Source organism: Harpegnathos saltator, unplaced genomic scaffold (assembly GCF_003227715.2).
Source record: "Harpegnathos saltator strain DR-91 unplaced genomic scaffold, Hsal_v8.6 scaffold460, whole genome shotgun sequence".
In the NCBI taxonomy this organism is placed as follows: domain Eukaryota; kingdom Metazoa; phylum Arthropoda; class Insecta; order Hymenoptera; family Formicidae; genus Harpegnathos; species Harpegnathos saltator.
This window is the reverse complement of record NW_020230273.1, coordinates 55,418-73,713: the sequence shown is the minus strand read 5'-3', so window position 1 is coordinate 73,713 and position 18,296 is coordinate 55,418. Positions and strand designations below refer to the sequence as shown.

Genomic DNA, 18,296 nt, shown 5'->3' with positions numbered 1-18,296 from the left:
AGGACCAGCGAAAAAACGAGCACACTCGGGCAGCTAATTTGAATAACGTCGAGGACAGTTCGCCGCCGTCTCGCGCCATTGTCATCCGAAGCGGAGGCAGGCCGGTCACTCGCACGACGAGTAATCCACGCAGCGCGTGGAGCGTCCGCGAGCGTCGCGCGAATCCTATCCGGGAGGAAATCACAAACGCCACGGGGTCCGAGAGGCGGACGACTCGGCTCTCTCTCTCTCTCTCTCTCTCCGAGTGTTTTCAAGTCGACGACGATGAGCACTTCCGGATCACGTGATCATTGAAACGGAGGGTGCGACATAATCCGCGGAGATGGTCGCCGCGGCGACAGCGGCGAGGCGAGGCTGCACCGCTCTCCGGAAGAGACAGGAGAGAGGGAGCGAGAGCAAGACAGGGAACAAAGTGCTTTCCTTGATTGCTGTTAACGAGAAGTGAGACCAACTGGAAGGTTGGTCCGGCAAATAGCGCTATGTGTTATTTCGTAGGCGGCTCGTATTTCAGATTGCGCCGCGCCATCGTGCCCTCGCGATCGACCGACGGATTCGGCCGCGTAGTCCAGTGAATCTTTTCGTAAACACGAAACACCGCCCGCTGTTTTGCCGTTCTAGCGTCATTCGCAGGTCTGTGCCGAGTGATCAGGTGAGGATACATCTCGTCGGCGACGGCAGCTGTCTAGTCAACTTCACCCTTTGTACCCTTTGTATCCTGAATCAATTTATCCGAGACCTCATTAATTGTTTTGTAATCAAAATAAATCTTATAGGAAAGTAAGTAAATTTTAGAATAATTTGGTGAGTAAATTTTAAGATAGTGCTGGTGCAAGCAGCGAGAGGAGTGTAGGATAAAACATGGAAAAAAAATTGAAAAACGTATGAGCGTTAACGAAAAGTGCTACTTTTAATTATCGTCAAGATACAAAGGATGCCGATGCCTCGTTGTCCGTCACCGTCGCGACGTCACATGTCTCTCTCTCTCTCTCTCTCTCTCTCTCTCTCTCTCTCTCTCTCTCTCTCTCTCTCTCTCTCTCTCTCTCTCTCTCTCTCCACGTCTCTCTTTCCACGTGCGTTATCGCACGAGTAACGCGCGATTTACGATTATTATCTTATTATTATTGAAACATCGTACGGATTGAAAGTTGACTTCTACGGTGGAACGTTTCTCCGAAGATGGCGGTGTCTTTCTCGGCTTTCCTCCGTGTCGATTACCCGTCTGCTAATTTACATGAGGACGGACGTTTGTCCCGGTTGTTTACGCAAGCGACCCTGAGATTTTGACACGCTGTTAAACCTTTGTTGCCCGGGCTTTTCCCCACGAGAGGAAAGTGTTGCGCTCACGTCGTCGGGTAGATTGGAAATTTCTCGTTCCGCTTCAATCGAATCTCCTTTCGCTCGAGGCACCCTAACGAATCTCTACATTGAGCGTTTCGACAGGCCCGCTGAGACTTCTCGAAATTAATCCACGACATTTTCGAATAATCACCGACGGAGCGACGCCACGATTAGCTGTCAAGTGGGAACATTCGGCAGAGGAGATTCGATCGATATTTGTTCGCTGACAATAACTGGCCTTTGTCCGAGTACACTGTATAGGAAAAGGGAAAAAATCCGTCGACGCCGGAGGTAGAGTGAGAACCGCGCTCTGCCATAGACACGAGAAAAAGGGGCAAGAGGGGGAGAGAGCTTCCCAGGATTTTCCGTTTTGCCGGCGTCTCCACGGCCATGCCGGACTCGGAGCGCGTTAAAATTATCCTCACGTTTCGCGGCGATATCGCGCCCCCCAATATAAGCGCAGCACTCGGCTAAGAAGGAGAGAGTGGGCGAGTAGATTAATTGACGAGATCGCGATTCTTCGTGGCCTTTGCGCGATTCTCGCGGCGCGGCGCGGCGCGGCGCGGCATTGTGAGTCGCGAAATAACGGAAGCCAACGCGACGCTTCGAGTGTAAACCGCCGCGATTACGCGAGCAGCTACGACTGAACTTACTTACCGCACTTGCGAGCCCACGCGCAAAGTTGGAACGGGAGCTTCAACGGCGGGCCAAAGTTTAAGCTTTGCGCGACGCGGTTTGCATCAAAGTTAATATCGCCGTTGCAACACAACTGAGGACGAAGCCAAATTTAAAAAGCCCGAGCTAAAATTAAATCATCCACGGGCGTCTCTCGCCGCGACGTAAATTGGAAGAAATGTCTCGCGGAGATGCACACGCATACGGTATTATGTAATTCCGGGGGAAAAATCTCGAATTAATAAAAATGCACACGCATCCGTCTGCCTGTGACGGCTTTCACATCCGCCTATGGGCGATACGTACGTCCATGCTGCTCGACAAAACGCCCCCACGTCGCTCTTTCTCTCTCTCTCTCTCTGCAAATTATTACTTCTCTTTGTGCCTGAAAAAGCGGCGAGATCTCGTAATTAATGCGATGTCGAGAGTAAATGGAAATGCATTTCGGCATTTCCCGTTGCGCGCGCGAACGTTGCGAGCGCGAATCGCTCGCTAAAACGGCCCCGACGGCGGCCGACGGACAGGCCGTAGCTTCATCTCCGCGCGCACGCCGGATATCAGCAGATATCGGGGAATCGGTAGTTCCATTTCCGCTACTCGCGGCTTCGCTTCATTAATTCGTTTTCTCTCGAGCGAATTTTGCAATCTCCGCTCCGCGCGAAATCCTGACCGTTCGGATCTCGACGCGCGAATTTCCGCGACGTGCCGGCGCGATAGGGAGACGGTCTGTCGTGTCGTCTCGGATACGATCGAAGTGTTCGCTCTCAAGTATACACTGACGGATGAAATGTCAATTTTACGCCTGAGAAACGCCCAGCACGCCGATACACTTTGAATGAAAATGTCTCATTTGTCGCACGTTGCTTATCGATCGACCGAGTGTGTTGATTAACTCGCGCATTCTTCTTTCGCATTCGTGCTCGCTGTTTTCACTCTAAATACGACGTAAAGACAATGAAAGTAATGAAAAGCACTCGGGGGAGAACCATTGAAAAATAACTGTCAAGCACTTGGTATATTCGCGGGACATTGTTGTGCGCGCGTTATCCAGCTACCTAATGCATTGAGAATAAAATGTTATTTCAATAAAATTCGGAGCGGACTCTCCGCGACGTTAAGTCGGCGCTACATTCGTAAGATGCACCACTGAGAAAACTGATGTTGCAGTCATAGCGAAAATTATCTAGATGCGAGAGAAATTAGCGAAAATGGCTAAATCACTGGCAAACATGTTACGATATCGCATATATTTTGTATCTGTAATATAAATGACGGAGACAGAATTTATGACTGACTGTTTGTCAAATTTAGCAAGAAAATCTCCAATCAAATTGTTATTATTATTATTATTATTATTTTCATTTAACGCAGTGATTTATATTTAGCTATGGAATCTAAATTTTCCTTAGCAAATATTGCTAGAAAGTTGTGATAAATTTTGTGCGCCGCGGACAATTTTCTAGCAGATACAAAAATCAGCGAAAGATTTTAGCTGTAACGTTTAGAATTCCAGCTGGACCAGCGAAACATTTTTTTCAGCAACTCATATCACTCGATTATGTCACCTTGTGAGAAACGACAGACGAATCACGCTTTGACTCCAAATACGACGTAAAAACAATGAAAATAATCAAAGGCACTCGGGGGAGAAGCTGAAATAACTCTCAAGGACTATATTCTTGTGTGCGGGACATTCTTGTGTTTTCCAGCTACCTGACGCATCGACAAAAAATGTTATTTCAATAAAATTCAGGATGGACCTTCCGCGACGTTAAGTCGCGCTACATTCAGATAAAAAGATGAGCACTATTGAGAAAAATGATCTTGCGGTCTTAGCACCGAAATTATCTGGGCACGAGAGGAAATTAGCTGAAATTTAGATTTAGCTGAAATGGCTGAATCGCTAGCAAACACTTATCGATATCGCGTATGTTTCGTATGTCTAACCGATATAAATCAGTGGTAATCTCGTCGGCCGGACGAAAAGTTGCGCGATACCGAAATCTGTGTGATTGCAGCCCCAAGTGCAGCGGCGAGCCCGAGGATCGCCGGCAGGACCCATGATGCTCGCGATCGCGTCCGCCGTCGCCATCGATTTCCCGCCGCCGATCGTCCTCCCGAGATATGCCGCGCGTTCGGCGCCTGGCAGCCGGCAGTGAAAATACGAACGGCAGCAGCGTTTCCGCGGAATCATGCGCGGTACCCCGGTAAAACGAAGCGCACGATGTCGCGCGTGACCTCGTCGGGGGCTACCGAACGATCGCTGGACGAAAACGCGGAGCAATGATGAGGAACACGTGGCCGGGGCTGGCGAGATCCGCGAGTGACAGTCGGGCGAGTCGCACGTGCGATCGCCGACACGTGTTGTCCGGCGGCGGTGGCGGCGGCGGCGATGGCGGCGGCGGCGGCGGCGGCGGCGGCGGGAGCGGCAGGTTGTTGCTTCGCATCGTCGCCTTGACCCTCTGTTGCGTCGTGGCGATCTGCGGCGACTCCAAGGACAGAACGGCGCGCGGGCTCAAGGATCTGCAGGAGGCCCTGAACAAAGCGTCGGCGATAGGCGAGTGCGACCTGGAGCCTAACTGCGACTGGAAGTGGAACAAAACCCGGGGCTTCGTGCTCATGCAGGCGCCGGCACGCAGCAAGTTCGGCCCGACCACGGACGCCAACAATTCGAAAGACGGTAAAGAGTGTTCCTCTCGACGACGCGCGAGCGCTCGGGTTATCGAGCGCGTTTTATCGGCGCCGCGCTGCTCAGTGCGGCCAGATGACATTCTTTGGTCCGAAATTCTCTAGAGACTTGAATTTCCAATCGATCATCGACACCAATGGATGAGGTTGATCCTGAATAAATTCCGAAGAGATCTGTCTTGCCAAAATTAAAAAACAAATTTTCTTCTCGAATACTAGCCGCAAAAGAGGAAAAATTATCGTTAAACGCGAGAAACTTGTGAAATACTTATTATTCGAAATACTTATTTCTATCTAATGGCGTATCGCAATCAGCGAATTGAAACTACGAAATCAATCAACAGACACCTCGAGATTTATCGATCTTGAAGCAGAAACCCATTAACCACCCAAAACTCACATGCCCAAAATACAAAAACATCAAATATAGACCCGTTAAGCACAAAACCGAGGGATTTTGAGTCTTAAGCCCATCAACCTAGGAATCTATCAATCCGAGAACTTTTTAGCACGTGGATGCATGAAGCCGTATACATTAAGAGCCCCAAATAGTCCAAGAACTCAATCTAGCCATAGCTCGAGAACCTAATAATACTCGACGTTGAATATTCAGCTGTAAAACATGAAGTACGAGCCTTGCAACTTTTGGGACAAACTCTAAACCCATGAACCCTGAAGCGGTAATTTGTTCAAAATTTCGGCTAGACAGATTTCTTTGGAATTTATTCAGGACCAACCTCATCCATTGGTGTCGATGATCGGTTGGAAATTCAGGTCACTAGAGAATTTTCAACCAAAAGATGTCATCTGGTCCCGCTGTGCGTCGAGTCGAAGCGACACAGCGAGAGCTTGTCACAGACAAGGTCATGGCGGCGGCTTTTAACCCCGTGTGCTGCGTGCACGCAATCTAATCGGAGCCGGAGAGAAGCCGATGATTGCTTCGTCTCGACGCGACTTCGATTCTTCGCGACAGCAAGTCGATGGACGTTTAATTGGAACGCGTTGCGAGGAGGATCGAGCCGCGAGCACCTTCGCCGTGGCGGCAGTCCCAGCAGTCGTCTGTGCCCGCGTACTAACCCTGCACGAATCATGTGGGGTAAATCAAGCCCAGTGGCTTGGTGTTGAGACCCCTTGCTGCACCACGAGCAAACGAAACTTGCAATCCGCCTGAATTCGGGACAAAGCGCGAAGAGAGATCACCTCCATTTGAATTTCGAAAAGATGTCACTCTCTTGTCTCCCAGCACGATGCAAGACTCGGGCCGTGACTTTTGTTCCTCCTGCTTCGCGGAGGGTTAAGCTCGTATTCTGTCGACGGAGCCTGCTGACGTAACTTGACGGCAGAAACCGAGCGGGATCTGCGCCATTTAACGTTCCCTTTACCGTAACCCGTAACTGACGCCCCGGGGTTCCAGTGACCCCGTACTACAGTTTTACGATTTCCCATGCTACCCGTTGTGCAGGCACCGATACATTCCGATTGTCTCTCTTTTATGTTGCGCAAGTTGACTGAAGGCCATATGACCCCATTGTACAGGCAGAAAAGGCATTGTACGGGTTACGCTTCGCGATGGTTGCTGGTCAATTCTTGCTCGGAATCTCTGCCATCAATCTGCCAGCCAGCGCGTTCCGTTGTATTTCTGCTGGTAGACGGCATTTTGGCTATCCGGGTTAGTCGAGAGAAGTTTTCTCCCGTAGGCCACAGATTCCGTTCGTCGTATGTCGTATTCTCACTCGAAGAAGCTCGCGTCGACCTTAGCTCGGGATTTACGGGGAGAGATTTCCAGGATCGACCTGATATGCCTAACCTGTAATCTGAAGTGTGTCCGATGAAATTAATTCGTTCTCCCTCACTTGCCTCCCTCTCTCCCTCGCTCGCTCGCTCGCTCGCTCGCTCGCTCCCTTGCGCCCTCAAGGCCACTTTTTGTGGTACAACGGCAGCGGGACGGCTCAAATGTGGTCCCCGCGGATCTCCTCCACGAGTACACGCTGCACCCTCGAGTTGTGGATGCACCAGGTGGCGATGGAGGACGGGGCCATAAATCTCGTGATAGACACCAACAACGTGAGCTCGGTGACGGAGGAGAAATACGGAAATAATAACGCTAGGTAAAACGAGACACTCGCGCTGATATTCTCAACACCGAGGCGACTGGAGGCAAAGACTCTGACTCTGCGATTCTGCTTTGTCGTTTCAGGTGGGAGAACATGCGTTTCTTCCTGGGCGCGATCAGCCAGCCCTACAAGCTATTTTTAGAGATACTCTTGCCGTACGCGAACTCGAGCGTCGCCGTTGACAACGTCCGTCTGGTCAATTGCTTTCCAGGTACTCACCTTCGCGAAGCACAACCGCACGGAAAAAGAAATATCAGTTCTAAAGTGCGACTAAATAACGCTCGCTCGCTCGCGCGCGCGCGGAAGCTGCCGCTTCCGGTTGATACTTCTGCCCGCGCAGCTGATTGAATTAGCGAATTTGCTCCTCCTGCTTCCGCCGGAGAAAACATTCAGTCGCGGCGGAACTGTTCTTCTCTCTCCGATGCGAGGATCAGTCAGTTAGGTGTGCCGCGTTCAATCGAACCGTCGCGTCGCTCATATATTGAGAGAGAGAGAGGTTCGATTGAACGCGGCACACCTAACTGACTGATCCTCGCGTCCGCTCTCCTCTCGTCACCTAGATTCTACGCTGGGCGCAGTCCTCTGCACGGACAACATGTTCCGCTGCAAGAACGGCAGCTGCTTGAGCAACATCCGCATCTGCGACTTTATCAAGGACTGCCCCGACGGCGAGGACGAGACGTCCGAGTGTGGTGCGTAGATTCAAAATGCCTTTGTATCCGCGGTGTCGAGTATCGATGCATCGATTCGCCCGCGGGGTGACGATCTGACGATCCCCCCTGCGCTTGTCGTAGACAAGCTGTCCGAAAAACTACGCCTCTCGAACGGAGGCTGACGCACTGAAATCTGAGTGATTCGCGAAAATGCCGTAGACAAGATTCCGGAGAACGCGAGGTGCAACTTCGAGGACGGCTGGTGCGGTTGGGCGAACGTCCCCGAGAGACCTCTGAATTGGAGCCTGAGGAGCGTCTCCACGGACAGAGTCGGTCCCGCTTACGATCACACCTACGGCAATAAGACAGGTCGGCGGACCAAGTCGCGCCCGGCTGGGGCGCGATGCGAAGTATATTAAGTGACGAGAAGAAAGTTCGTGCGGTTTCATGCGACGAGTTGTCGAATCTTGCAGAGCGCGCGTGCTTTATGCGCATCGTATAGCACAAATTTTCGTAGCGTGGTCTCTTTTGCTCGGTGATTACTCATTCTTTTAAAACTCTTCTTCTGTCGAGTCGAGCATGTTCGCTTTACGAATTTAAATTCGAAATCTGCAGAAATATGTATCGTAAGACACGCGTAGCGTTTGGAGAAGATGTTCTACAAAAAAAGAAAAAAAAAAACAAAAGCGGACACTGCGTAGAAGTGGTTTAAAAAATTTTCCTCCGGCGATGAATCGCCTCGAGGATGTTCAGAAAGAGCATCTCCGGTTATTGATAACGAAGAGTTCTCAATTATTTCATATCATGTGTCAATTGTTACATATATTTGTATATCAATTATAATTATAATATGTCTTCTGAAAGTTTCCGTCCTTGCCTAATTTCTAATACACAAAAACCGCACGAATTTGTTTGGTTGCCCGATAACATCATCGCGATTTAACGCGACGACCGACGACGACGAGTAACGGGTTGTCGGCTGTCCACCCGGCAGGGACGTACGCGTACGTGGAGATGTCGAAGCGCGTCGAATACGGCAGCCGCGGCACCATCGAGAGTTCTCTGTACAACCCGACACCGCCTTACAGCAGCGACATCAAGAGCCCGTATTACCAATCGTGTCAGGTGCGTCCGCGATCGCTCTGCAAGGCGTTCAGCACGCTAACCAGCGCTAACGCGAAACACACGAAACGCTTTCAGGTGCGCTTCTTCTTCCACAAGTACGGCCTGCACAGCTCGTCCCTCGCGCTCTACATGGTCCAGATGAAGCAACACGGCAATCAGTCGAGTATGCTGTGGTGGTCCTACGGGAAGGGCAACAGGATGTGGGAGAACGCGGTCGTCGCCCTGCCCGCCATAAAATGCAGGTGGGTGCGAAAGTTGTTGAGAGAGAGAGAGAGAGAAAGGGGGGGAGAGAGAGAGAGAGAGAGAGAGAGCCCACGACTTGGGCATCTCGAGTTTGCCGGCGCAGCACGTCGAATTTTCGAGAAGAACAGCGAGAAACTGGGTCTCTCCGATGTGCGTTCGCAGGTACTTCTTGCAGTTCGAAGCGAGCAGGGGCTACTCCTCCAAGAGCGAGATAGCGATCGACGATGTTTCCTTGAGCCGAGAGTGCTTCGGCATCGGTAAGCCCAACGATTATCTCTACGTGTTGTTGCTTCTCTTACATGCCGCTGGTTATACTCATGCGATACTCATGCTCTTCCTCTCGCAGGAGTGCCGCCAGAGATCGTAGGCGACTTCAACTATTACAACCCCAATATAGAACTCGAGACGGTGCCGCCGCAGCATCCGGAATTCGGGAACGAGACAGGTAGGTGTGAGACGACGAGCATCGACGAGCACAAACCTCACTCGAATGAGTTGAACTTTCGAGCAAATAGAGATGTGCGAGAACTATTCGAATTCGAATCGGATCGAATCGAATTACATTAGATTCGAATCCGAATTCCTATGATTCGAATCTAAATAATTCGAATAGGAATCAAATAAATTATACGTTTGCGTGCGTCAACAACGCGGCTACAAAACGGGCCAAATCTGGGCCTGTATGTTTGTACCCTTAACTTGTGATTGACTTAATTTATAATTAATAACTTAATTATAAATTACTTTAATTATTTAAATATATATTTTACTTTAAAATGATATTACAATATCAATATTCCCTTCCATATTAAAATCTTCCATCATTATGCGTGCATGTTTAACAGTCATGTCAAAATTTTTTAATGATTCCATTCGATTTTGATTCGATTCGATGCGAATTCGAGTAAAATTTCACAGACTCGATTCGATTCGACATAAAAATTCTTGATTCGCACACCTCCACGAACAAACGAAGAATCCTCCGTCCGTCGACCTTGCCGACAATCTCAGTGCTAGTCGCTCGTATCTGTCTACGAAGATCTTCGCAGACAGGTCGCTAGAACAGCTAGCAGATAGTCGGTGAAGAAAGCACCGGGTAACTCGCGTTAAGCCGCCCGTTCACCACACTCATCCACATCATCGATCACCGATCTCTTCCGTGCTGCTTCAGTCATCCGAATTACCAGCTGCGGGGCCACCGGCAGGACAGGTCCGACCGCTGAGCAATGCGCCGAGGAGTACAACGGCACCGACGTGGAATTGATCGTGCCGTCGTCGTTACCGGATCAGGAGGTCACGTCAGGAGCCCACAATCTGAGCGGTATGCAACGGTGGACCGCGCCCCGCGGCGAATACTACACGTTAGTACGAACAAGAGAGGGCAGCGTGTTTTGGCCAACGCCAAGCGCGGTTTAACGCCCAACGGACAAATCGATCGTCTCGGACGAATTGCAGGTCGAATTCTCGCGCGATACATACGCAGCTATTAGAGATACTTGAACGTCGGGGCGTTTCGGAGGGCGGGGGGGGGGAGCTTCCGCTCCCACCGCGAAATGTAGAGGTAGACCTGCAATTTGGCGTCCTTTTCCCTCGGACTCGGAGCGAGTCTAATAATTCTCATTTCGGATGGTTCATACTTGGACTGAACTGAATTTCTGGATTTCTTCAAACAGCTTGATCGTCGTCGGGGCGCGCGGCGGGATGGGCTCCGGCGGTATGGGCAGCACCTTCGGTGCTCTCGTTCGCGGTGTGATCGAGCTGCAGAAGGGCGACCAGCTGTACTTCATGGTGGGTCAAGAGGGAACGGACGCGTGCGCCAAGGTGAGCGGCAACGGGATATTAGCCGCGATTCAAGCCGCTGAATCTTATACGATAATCTCTCACACGTCGTCTTCATCGTCATTCCAGAGCCTCGGCATGAGGGAGACCTGCCGGTCGCCGGATGAGTCCCACCGCTCATCTGTGTCGTCCAGCACCTCGGCGAAGGTGCGAGAAGTGAAGAAGGTCGTGTTCAAGTACGGTGGCGGTGGCGGCGGTGGCGCGACTGCAGTCTTCATGGTGAGCGCCCTTTCTCTTCTTCCGATGGTAACAAGTGATATCGTCGCCTCATGCGACCATTTGTTGACTCTGAGATTTCATTTGCGACTTTGACCAATCGGCCGATCGGCAAAGATCGCAAATCTCATGTCGCGATCATGTCGCCACGAGACATCATGTGGGTCGAGATATCTGACGCACGATCGTAGTTGAAGGCAAACGGCGAGCTGGAGCCTATCATGATCGCGGGCGGCGGCGGCGGTTTGGGATCGGGCCAGTTCAAGGATGACGGACTCCAACATGGACGCGGTCCCGTTCCCGGGGGGAGACTCCTACCTTCCTCGTACGAAATTGCCGAAGGCACTGGTAAGACGAGTCGAATCGAAACGGGAGGACGTATATCCGAGAGTGACGTGTCATTCTCTTCGCAGGCGGGCCTGGGGCGAGCTGGAACGGCCAGTGGACCAATAGTACCAATCATCAGAATGCCGCGGGGACACCGCTGCTTCGCGGTGGCTCGGGAGGTCTCGGCTGCGAGCCGGGGGAGCAAGGTCACAGTAACGGAGGCTTCGGCGGCGGCGGCGGCGGTTGCCAGACCGGAGGCGGCGGCGGCGGTTACATCGGTAAAAAAATAAAACGCGAATGGTCGAACGATTCTGAGCGTATCCGAGCGAGTTCTGAGAAAATATCACCTGGCGAAAATTAGAATTTCCCAATCAACCAACATGCTTCACGAGACTCGTCATCCTTCCGTTTCGCGCGCGCTGTTCATAATATCCCAGCCTGATGTTGAGAAATTGGCAGGTGATCGACGGCCGATCTCGCCTGTCGGTCTGAATCCGTCGTCGGATTACGTCACCGTCACGACTACGTGTTCATCCGCAGGTGGCAACTCCGGCCGCAAGCCGTCCGGCAACGGCGAGGGTGGCTACTCGTACATCAGTCAGCGACTCACGGACGTCTACTTCAAGGAAGCGGCTCACTACGGCCCGGGCGAGGTCTTCATCATACCGGCGATCAGCGGCTGCAGCTGCGACTACCGCTGCGTCGTTCTCGACCAATATCTGAGCGAGGTCAAGTGCCTCTGTCCTCAGGGCTGGTTACTCGGCAACGACTCCAAGTCCTGCATCGGTGAGTACAACGCTCCCAATTCCACGTTCCCGCTCTAAGTCTTCCTGTAAGTTCGTCCCAGCCGCGCCTTTGTCCTTCGACTTGCCCGCTCTGTGTGTTCACCCTCCCCTCCCCTCCTCGCCCGTCCGTGTCCGGTTACGCGTGTACATCCCATTTCATTTCAAAAATGGCAATTGCTAATGAGTGTTAAATAAACGGACCTTGACGCCACGAACAAACGAATAATGGGGGACTGTGCGAACTACCAACGACCCGATCGATCGTCTTGAATTTCAGTGACCGACGAGTCGAAGGGTGTACACTCGACGTACATGATCCCGCTCATAGTCGTGAGCAGTCTGCTCGTCATCGTCGGAATCGGCCTAATACTTTGTAAGTACGCCCCGTCTAGAGGGATCAGACCCTCCCTCCCCCCCCTACCCGCTCGTGAGAGCGAAAGCGCTGACCGCTCGGGTGCCTCCTTCCTCTCTAGATTTCTCGTTGAACAAACGCTTCCAATGCAAGAAGGCGCTTCTGCATCGCCGCCAAATGATACTCGGCAACGGCACGGAGTTGACGGCGCTGCGCGCGATGTCGGGCACGTTGATAACCGAATTCAACCCCAACTACGAGTTCGCCGGCAATCTCTACAGTTTCAAGGACTTGCCGCAGATACCCCGCGAATGCATCTCCCTGACGAGGTTGGTACGAGTGTGTTCGGGACTCGCGCTTCGCGAGATCGCGAGATCGGGTGGAAGGTGTTGGTTTCACTCTGGTAACTTGGAAGTCGCGAGTCGAAACTCGAGCTCGATCTCGAGACCGATCTTGTTTGTTTTCTTCCTCCCAATGCAGGCCTCTCGGTCAAGGTGCCTTCGGCGAGGTTCACGAGGGCCAGTACAAGTACAGACGCGGCCAGCACCCGGTCGCGGTGAAAACGCTGCTGTCGCTGTCCACGCCGCAGGCGGAGGCTGACTTCATGATGGAGGCGTTGATAATGAGCAAATTTAATCACACTAATATCGTGCACTTTATCGGGGTCTGTTTCGACAAACATCCCAAGTACATCGTCCTCGAGTTGCTGGCCGGCGGTGACCTGAAGAACTTCCTGCGCGAGGAAAGGCCACGACGAGTGAGCACATTATTGTTACCGTATCTATCGTTCATTTTCATCAGCCCGGTTTCTTTCTCCCGCCGGTCGATATCGCGACTGCCGGAAGTCCGAAGTTCACGGCGACTAGTTGCAGCACGCGCGTCGCGCGTTTGTGTCGTGTATCATTGTCATGTCTCATTGTATCTCGTCTCTCGACAGGACCGATCTACAACGTTGACGATGCGCGACCTCGTGATGTGTAGCTTCGACGTCGCAAACGGCTGCAAATACATGGAGGAGACGCGCTTCATACATCGTGACATCGCCGCTAGGAACTGCCTGTTGACCACCAAGGGTCCAGGGCGCATCGTCAAGATCGCGGACTTCGGCATGGCGAGGGACATCTACCGGGGCGATTATTACAGGAAAGGTGCCGGGACGGTGCTGCCCATAAAGTGGATGTCGCCGGAGAGCCTCTTCGACGGCATTTACACCACGAAGAGCGACGTCTGGTGAGATTACGCTTCTACCACGACCTCGTTCATAGATGAAGTGACTCCCTACGACTATTGAACTTTATCCGCGCGATCGCCTCTCGCCTCGAGAGCGAAGATCTCTCAGACGCGAGATCTCCGCTCCGCGAGTTCTCCCGGCTGGTCGATCGCGAGATGTAAATGTCACTCCGAATACACAAGGAAGATCTCTTAGGTCCTTCGGCGTCCTCCTATGGGAGATCATGTCGTTCGGGTACACACCCTACATAGGATGCGGGAACCACGAGGTGATATCGATGGTGAAGACCGGCGGTCGGCTGGAAAAACCCGTAGGATGCCCGGACCCGATTTACGGGATTATGATGAAGTGCTGGCGCCCTCAGCCCGACCGTAGGCCGAGTTTCTGCAACATTGTCGAGAGAATCGGTTACTGTCTGCAGGTGAGCAGAACAACCGAGAGCTCGCGAGCGTCGCGAAGCGCCGCGGCGATTCTATTCTACCGGAAGAAAACACTGATAATCTCCTTCTTCTTTCTCATCACGTAGGACCCTGACGTAGTGTGCGAGCCTACGCCCAAGTACGACGTACTCCCCACTGACGAAGGCGAAATGACCATCTGGCCGGACCCGGAGGCGGAATGCATCAATATGCAGTCCGACGTGAGTACAGTAGCTCCGGTAAAGTAGCGCGGGAGTGTCATACTTCCGCGCGAGGAGTGTAAAGCCTTCCAGTACGCGTGTCACGCGGTACTGTCGATAGCGTACGATTCGATTATCCGACAGCTGGACGGATGCGGCTACGTGCGGCCAAGGGTCATCGATCCGCGATCTGTGGCGCACCACATGAATCAAGCCGTGGGTGTCGTCACTTACGACGCGGAGACCGAGAAATCGAACGGGAACGACGAACCGCGCTGCAAGGCCTTCGCGAAGTCGGCGGAGTGCCGGCAGAGAAAGTTCGGTTGCAACGCCTACGACTCCATCACGGACAGCTTCAAGCGAGGCTACAACGCCGACGATCACAACGACTGCGGAGCCGACGTTATCGGAGAGTGCAAGGTAACTATGAAGATGCTTCTATCATTTTGATTGTATCAACTTCGCTTCGAATCAAGCTGTGTGGAAATATACACAGCACAGGGTGATTCGTTAGAATGTACGTCGAGTCTCGGTTAATTCAATTCCACGGGAAAAACGTCAGAGATGAAGGTTGTGTCGCGGAAAATCGAGGTATCTTTGAAACTATGCATTTTCTCAACATCTTGCCCCGATACTTGCGCAACGGAATAATGGGAAGAATGAATTGACGTGAAAAGATGTAGGCAGTTTCGTGAGGAAGCGTCGAACTCTTCAAAACACCTCCGCATTCTTGAGCGCAAACATTCCGCCGCGGGTAATCTGTGTCATTCGAGAAGGCCATCAACTGCTGCGGCTGACGGCAGATGATTTGATGCCACCTCTCGTCTGCGATGATGATACCAAATGAACATGCGCGATCCGCAGGGCAGACATCGAGCCGACCTGTCGAATCGACCAGACCTGAGGACGATACATCGAAGCGAAAACATCGAAGAGCGCGACAACCGGATCAATGAAGAGAACGGCAACAACCGTCCAAAGGAGGAGGGAAAGCAAGAAGAGGAGGAGGAGGAGGAGGAGGAGGAGGAAGAGGAAGAGGAAGAGGAGGAGGAGGAGGAGGAGGAGGAGGAGGAAGAGGAGTGTCACATGACTGCCAATACCGATAGCGCGATGACGGATCGCAGGAACGGCAATGAGAGTACAACGACTACCGACACCAACTCCGACTCCCTGATCGTGCAGTCGTCCGACACCCCGCCAAACACGACAACGAACTCGTCGCCCAACACGCGCACCTGTTCGCCGAGTCGCGTCATCGGCCTCAACTATGCGAACGTCAACAACGCGAACGGCGTGGTGAAGAAGAGCACGCTGAAGGCGACCCTGAGTCTCGACCCGAGCGCTCTCTACAGAGGCGCCATCCCCTACGATAAGATCACCAGGCATACGCAACGCTCCAGCACGCCGGGCAGTATGGAGCTAAGGAAGGTAACTTGACCTCCTCCTCTCCCTCCTGCACCCCGTTTCCACCCGTAGGTGACCGAGGGTCGTTGATCGAGGGTACTCGATCGAAGGCTAAGGGTGACCTTCGGCAAACTCCGATTAAACTGACCGACGATGAACCGACGAGGAATCGCCAACGACCATTTCCTTAACGAAGGAAAAAAGCGTTGATTGTTCTGTTAATGTCGGCGCAAAAGAGTTGCAACAATCTAGCTTTCTCGGGCGCCAACTTTCTCACGTGTGAATTCCTCGATCACAGTTTAATCACGTTCCTCCGAGAGAGGGAAGGATTTCGGAGACATGTAGCTTTCGAGAGAGACTTCCGCTAGTTTCTGTCCAAGTCGAACGAGTCCAATTCAAGCCTAAGACAGTTCTGGAAGAGCGGTCACATGTTGCGATGTTCGCGAGATTCAGTGAAGACGCGGCCACTTCTCTTCCACTTCTCGTCTCCGGCGTGAGTTCTTTGCCCTCTTTTTTTCACAATATCCCCGTTCTCTTTCCGGGCTCGAAGGACTCCCTGAGCCACGAGTTACCGCGGGAGGAGGAGTGCTCCTGCTGAGACTTATCCGAGGGGGGTTGACGAGGCTCCTCGAAGATCGCAGCTGTGGCCGCGCTCAACTGCAGCGCCGCTCGACGAATGCAGCTGCAACGTTCGGCCACGACGACTGCGGTTACGACGGACACGCAACTCGTGGAACTCTCCTCACCGCTGTGGGCCTACGACAACGAATACTCACGTCGTTTCTACTCCGAGGAGACCCTACTGTGAATCGCAAACCGGGAAGTACCCATTCGCCCCGTCGTAAAGAGCGCCTTCCGCTAGCGCGACCCTCGCGATTCCAACCGCGACTTTTTGCGCGCGAGCGAAGGAGAAGAAAACGGTGGCTCTCTCTCGCGCGCGAATCAACGGCACGGGATTGTCACGGGGGGAAGGTTGACGTAGGTTTAGGCCGATCATGTACATACAGAGGAGAGAAGAGATACTAAAATACGTAACACACTTGTATTCAAACGCGTCGCGCGTCGAGAGATCACTTCGTCGAGCTTATACTGTAAGCTTCCCAATTCCACGATCACGATCAGCCGATGACGATGTGGAATGGCGAAATGTCAAACTCCGGAGAACGTCTCGTACTCGCGGGTAGGCGCGTGACTATGACGAGCGAAGCGAGGCTTACTGTACGAAAATACCGCGCGACTGCTTTCGGTTTAGAACAGTGAGAAACTTGACGAGAGAAGGAGAGAGAGAGAGAGAGAGAGAGAGAGTCATGTATCGCGCGAGATGTACACAGGTGTATTCGACGTGTGTGAAACTCTAACGCGAGTAGTTTTGTCTTCGAAATAAGGTATTCCCGCGACCGAGGAGAAGGTGACCGTGTCGTCTAAGTAACGCCGGCTCGATCGTTGGTGAGTTAATTGTGTATTCGGATCGACTGGGTCGTCCGAAAAAATGTGTCATGGTTGTCGAGTAAAATATTATACCGTAATACTTGGTGTCAAAGTCTCTCCGTAGGCTGGTCGTCTACTTCGTGACTCGTCTCTGCTCGGAGAATCTCAATAACGTGAACTCGATCCTCTCGTTGTACACCATCGCAGCGTTTTGCAGAGCGGACGAGTGGACGAGTGAACGAACGAACGGACGAGCGATCGAAATTATATATCGTAGGAGGGGTGAGTGGGTGGGCGGGCTGTGGATTGGAGTTAATAAAAAGAGCACGAGCCCTTTTTTATTTTTCTTACAACGACGACGTACTTTACGTGCGCGTAGCGTATGAAAGTCAACCACTATGTATCTGTAAGTGAAATACGTAATAAAGGCGTGTTTGTGGAAAGGAGGGCACTTCACTGTGTTCCCACCCCGAAATGTCGTCTCGCTCTGCGACTCGCAGATCGGATCACCTAGGGAGCTTCCGCTTTGGACAAGAGTGTCCCCAAATAATTATTGCGGCCCGAAATGTCGCATTAAAATTGCATTAGTATATATCGACGGGGAATAGTCGGAGAAAATTGATTTATCAATAAATCGGCAAGCGCGTCAACGTGCTTATCAACGTGCCGTCAACAATAGATGGCAGGTAATGAGTGGAAGTAATAAAAAAAGTCTCGATTCAGTCTCACTCTTCTTTGACTACGTCTTCACCCGCGCGTAGTTCATAAGAAAGTCAAGCACTAAACATCTGTACGTGGAACGTAATAAAGGAAGAACGCATTGTTATATTCTCTTACTCTGGAACGCCGCCTCCCTCTGTGATTCGCAAATCAAATCAACTAAAGATTCTCCACTCTAGACCCGAACCGCGATCCGAACTTGCAAAATTACATTTATCGATACAAGAACCAGTCATTGTAGAAAAAGAATCAAAAAATATTCCATCGTCTGTCGTATTCTTTTTTCTCTCTCTCTCTCTCTCACTCTCTCTCACTCTCTCTCTCTCTCTCTCTCTCTCTCTCTCTCTCTCGGCCTGGCAGTCATCGAGATTGCCAAAATTGCGAAAAATCGGTAGACTGCTTAATTACGCATCTTTGGCATCGGACGACGACGTCGATGTGACATCTTGGGAAGCTTCGTAGTTTTCCCAGCAAACGTCGACGGCCGGCTATATATACACCTATGCACACGCATATGCGGTCGTAGATAAGCACAAAGG

At 51.9% G+C, this 18,296-nt stretch overlaps 1 protein-coding gene across 1 annotated transcript; it reads left to right on the top strand.

Moving 5' to 3' along the window:
- Window positions 1-4,031: 4,031 nt before the first annotated feature.
- Alk (Anaplastic lymphoma kinase) lies at window positions 4,032-17,480 on the top strand. The gene is made up of 25 exons (XM_025301962.1): window positions 4,032-4,693; window positions 6,617-6,809; window positions 6,899-7,026; window positions 7,376-7,507; window positions 7,688-7,837; window positions 8,463-8,593; window positions 8,669-8,835; window positions 8,999-9,093; window positions 9,183-9,281; window positions 10,008-10,197; window positions 10,510-10,657; window positions 10,745-10,894; window positions 11,083-11,239; window positions 11,305-11,496; window positions 11,759-12,004; window positions 12,281-12,376; window positions 12,477-12,684; window positions 12,836-13,112; window positions 13,293-13,585; window positions 13,782-14,007; window positions 14,113-14,226; window positions 14,350-14,625; window positions 15,070-15,182; window positions 15,276-15,633; window positions 16,160-17,480. Exons 1-25 carry the CDS (start codon window positions 4,297-4,299, stop codon window positions 16,205-16,207), a joined length of 4,584 nt encoding a protein of 1,527 aa, XP_025157747.1. The 5' UTR covers window positions 4,032-4,296; the 3' UTR covers window positions 16,208-17,480.
- The last annotated feature ends 816 nt before the right edge of the window (window positions 17,481-18,296 follow it).

Excerpts from the sequence above, each read along its gene's own strand:
- Alk (XM_025301962.1), top strand. The coding sequence starts at position 4,297 with ATGATGAGGAACACGTGGCCGGGGCTGGCGAGATCCGCGAGTGACAGT. Across the intron at positions 9,094-9,182 it reads CCGAGAGTGCTTCGGCATCG|GAGTGCCGCCAGAGATCGTA; the intron begins GTAAGCCCAACG and ends TTCCTCTCGCAG. Across the intron at positions 10,658-10,744 it reads GAACGGACGCGTGCGCCAAG|AGCCTCGGCATGAGGGAGAC; the intron begins GTGAGCGGCAAC and ends TCGTCATTCCAG.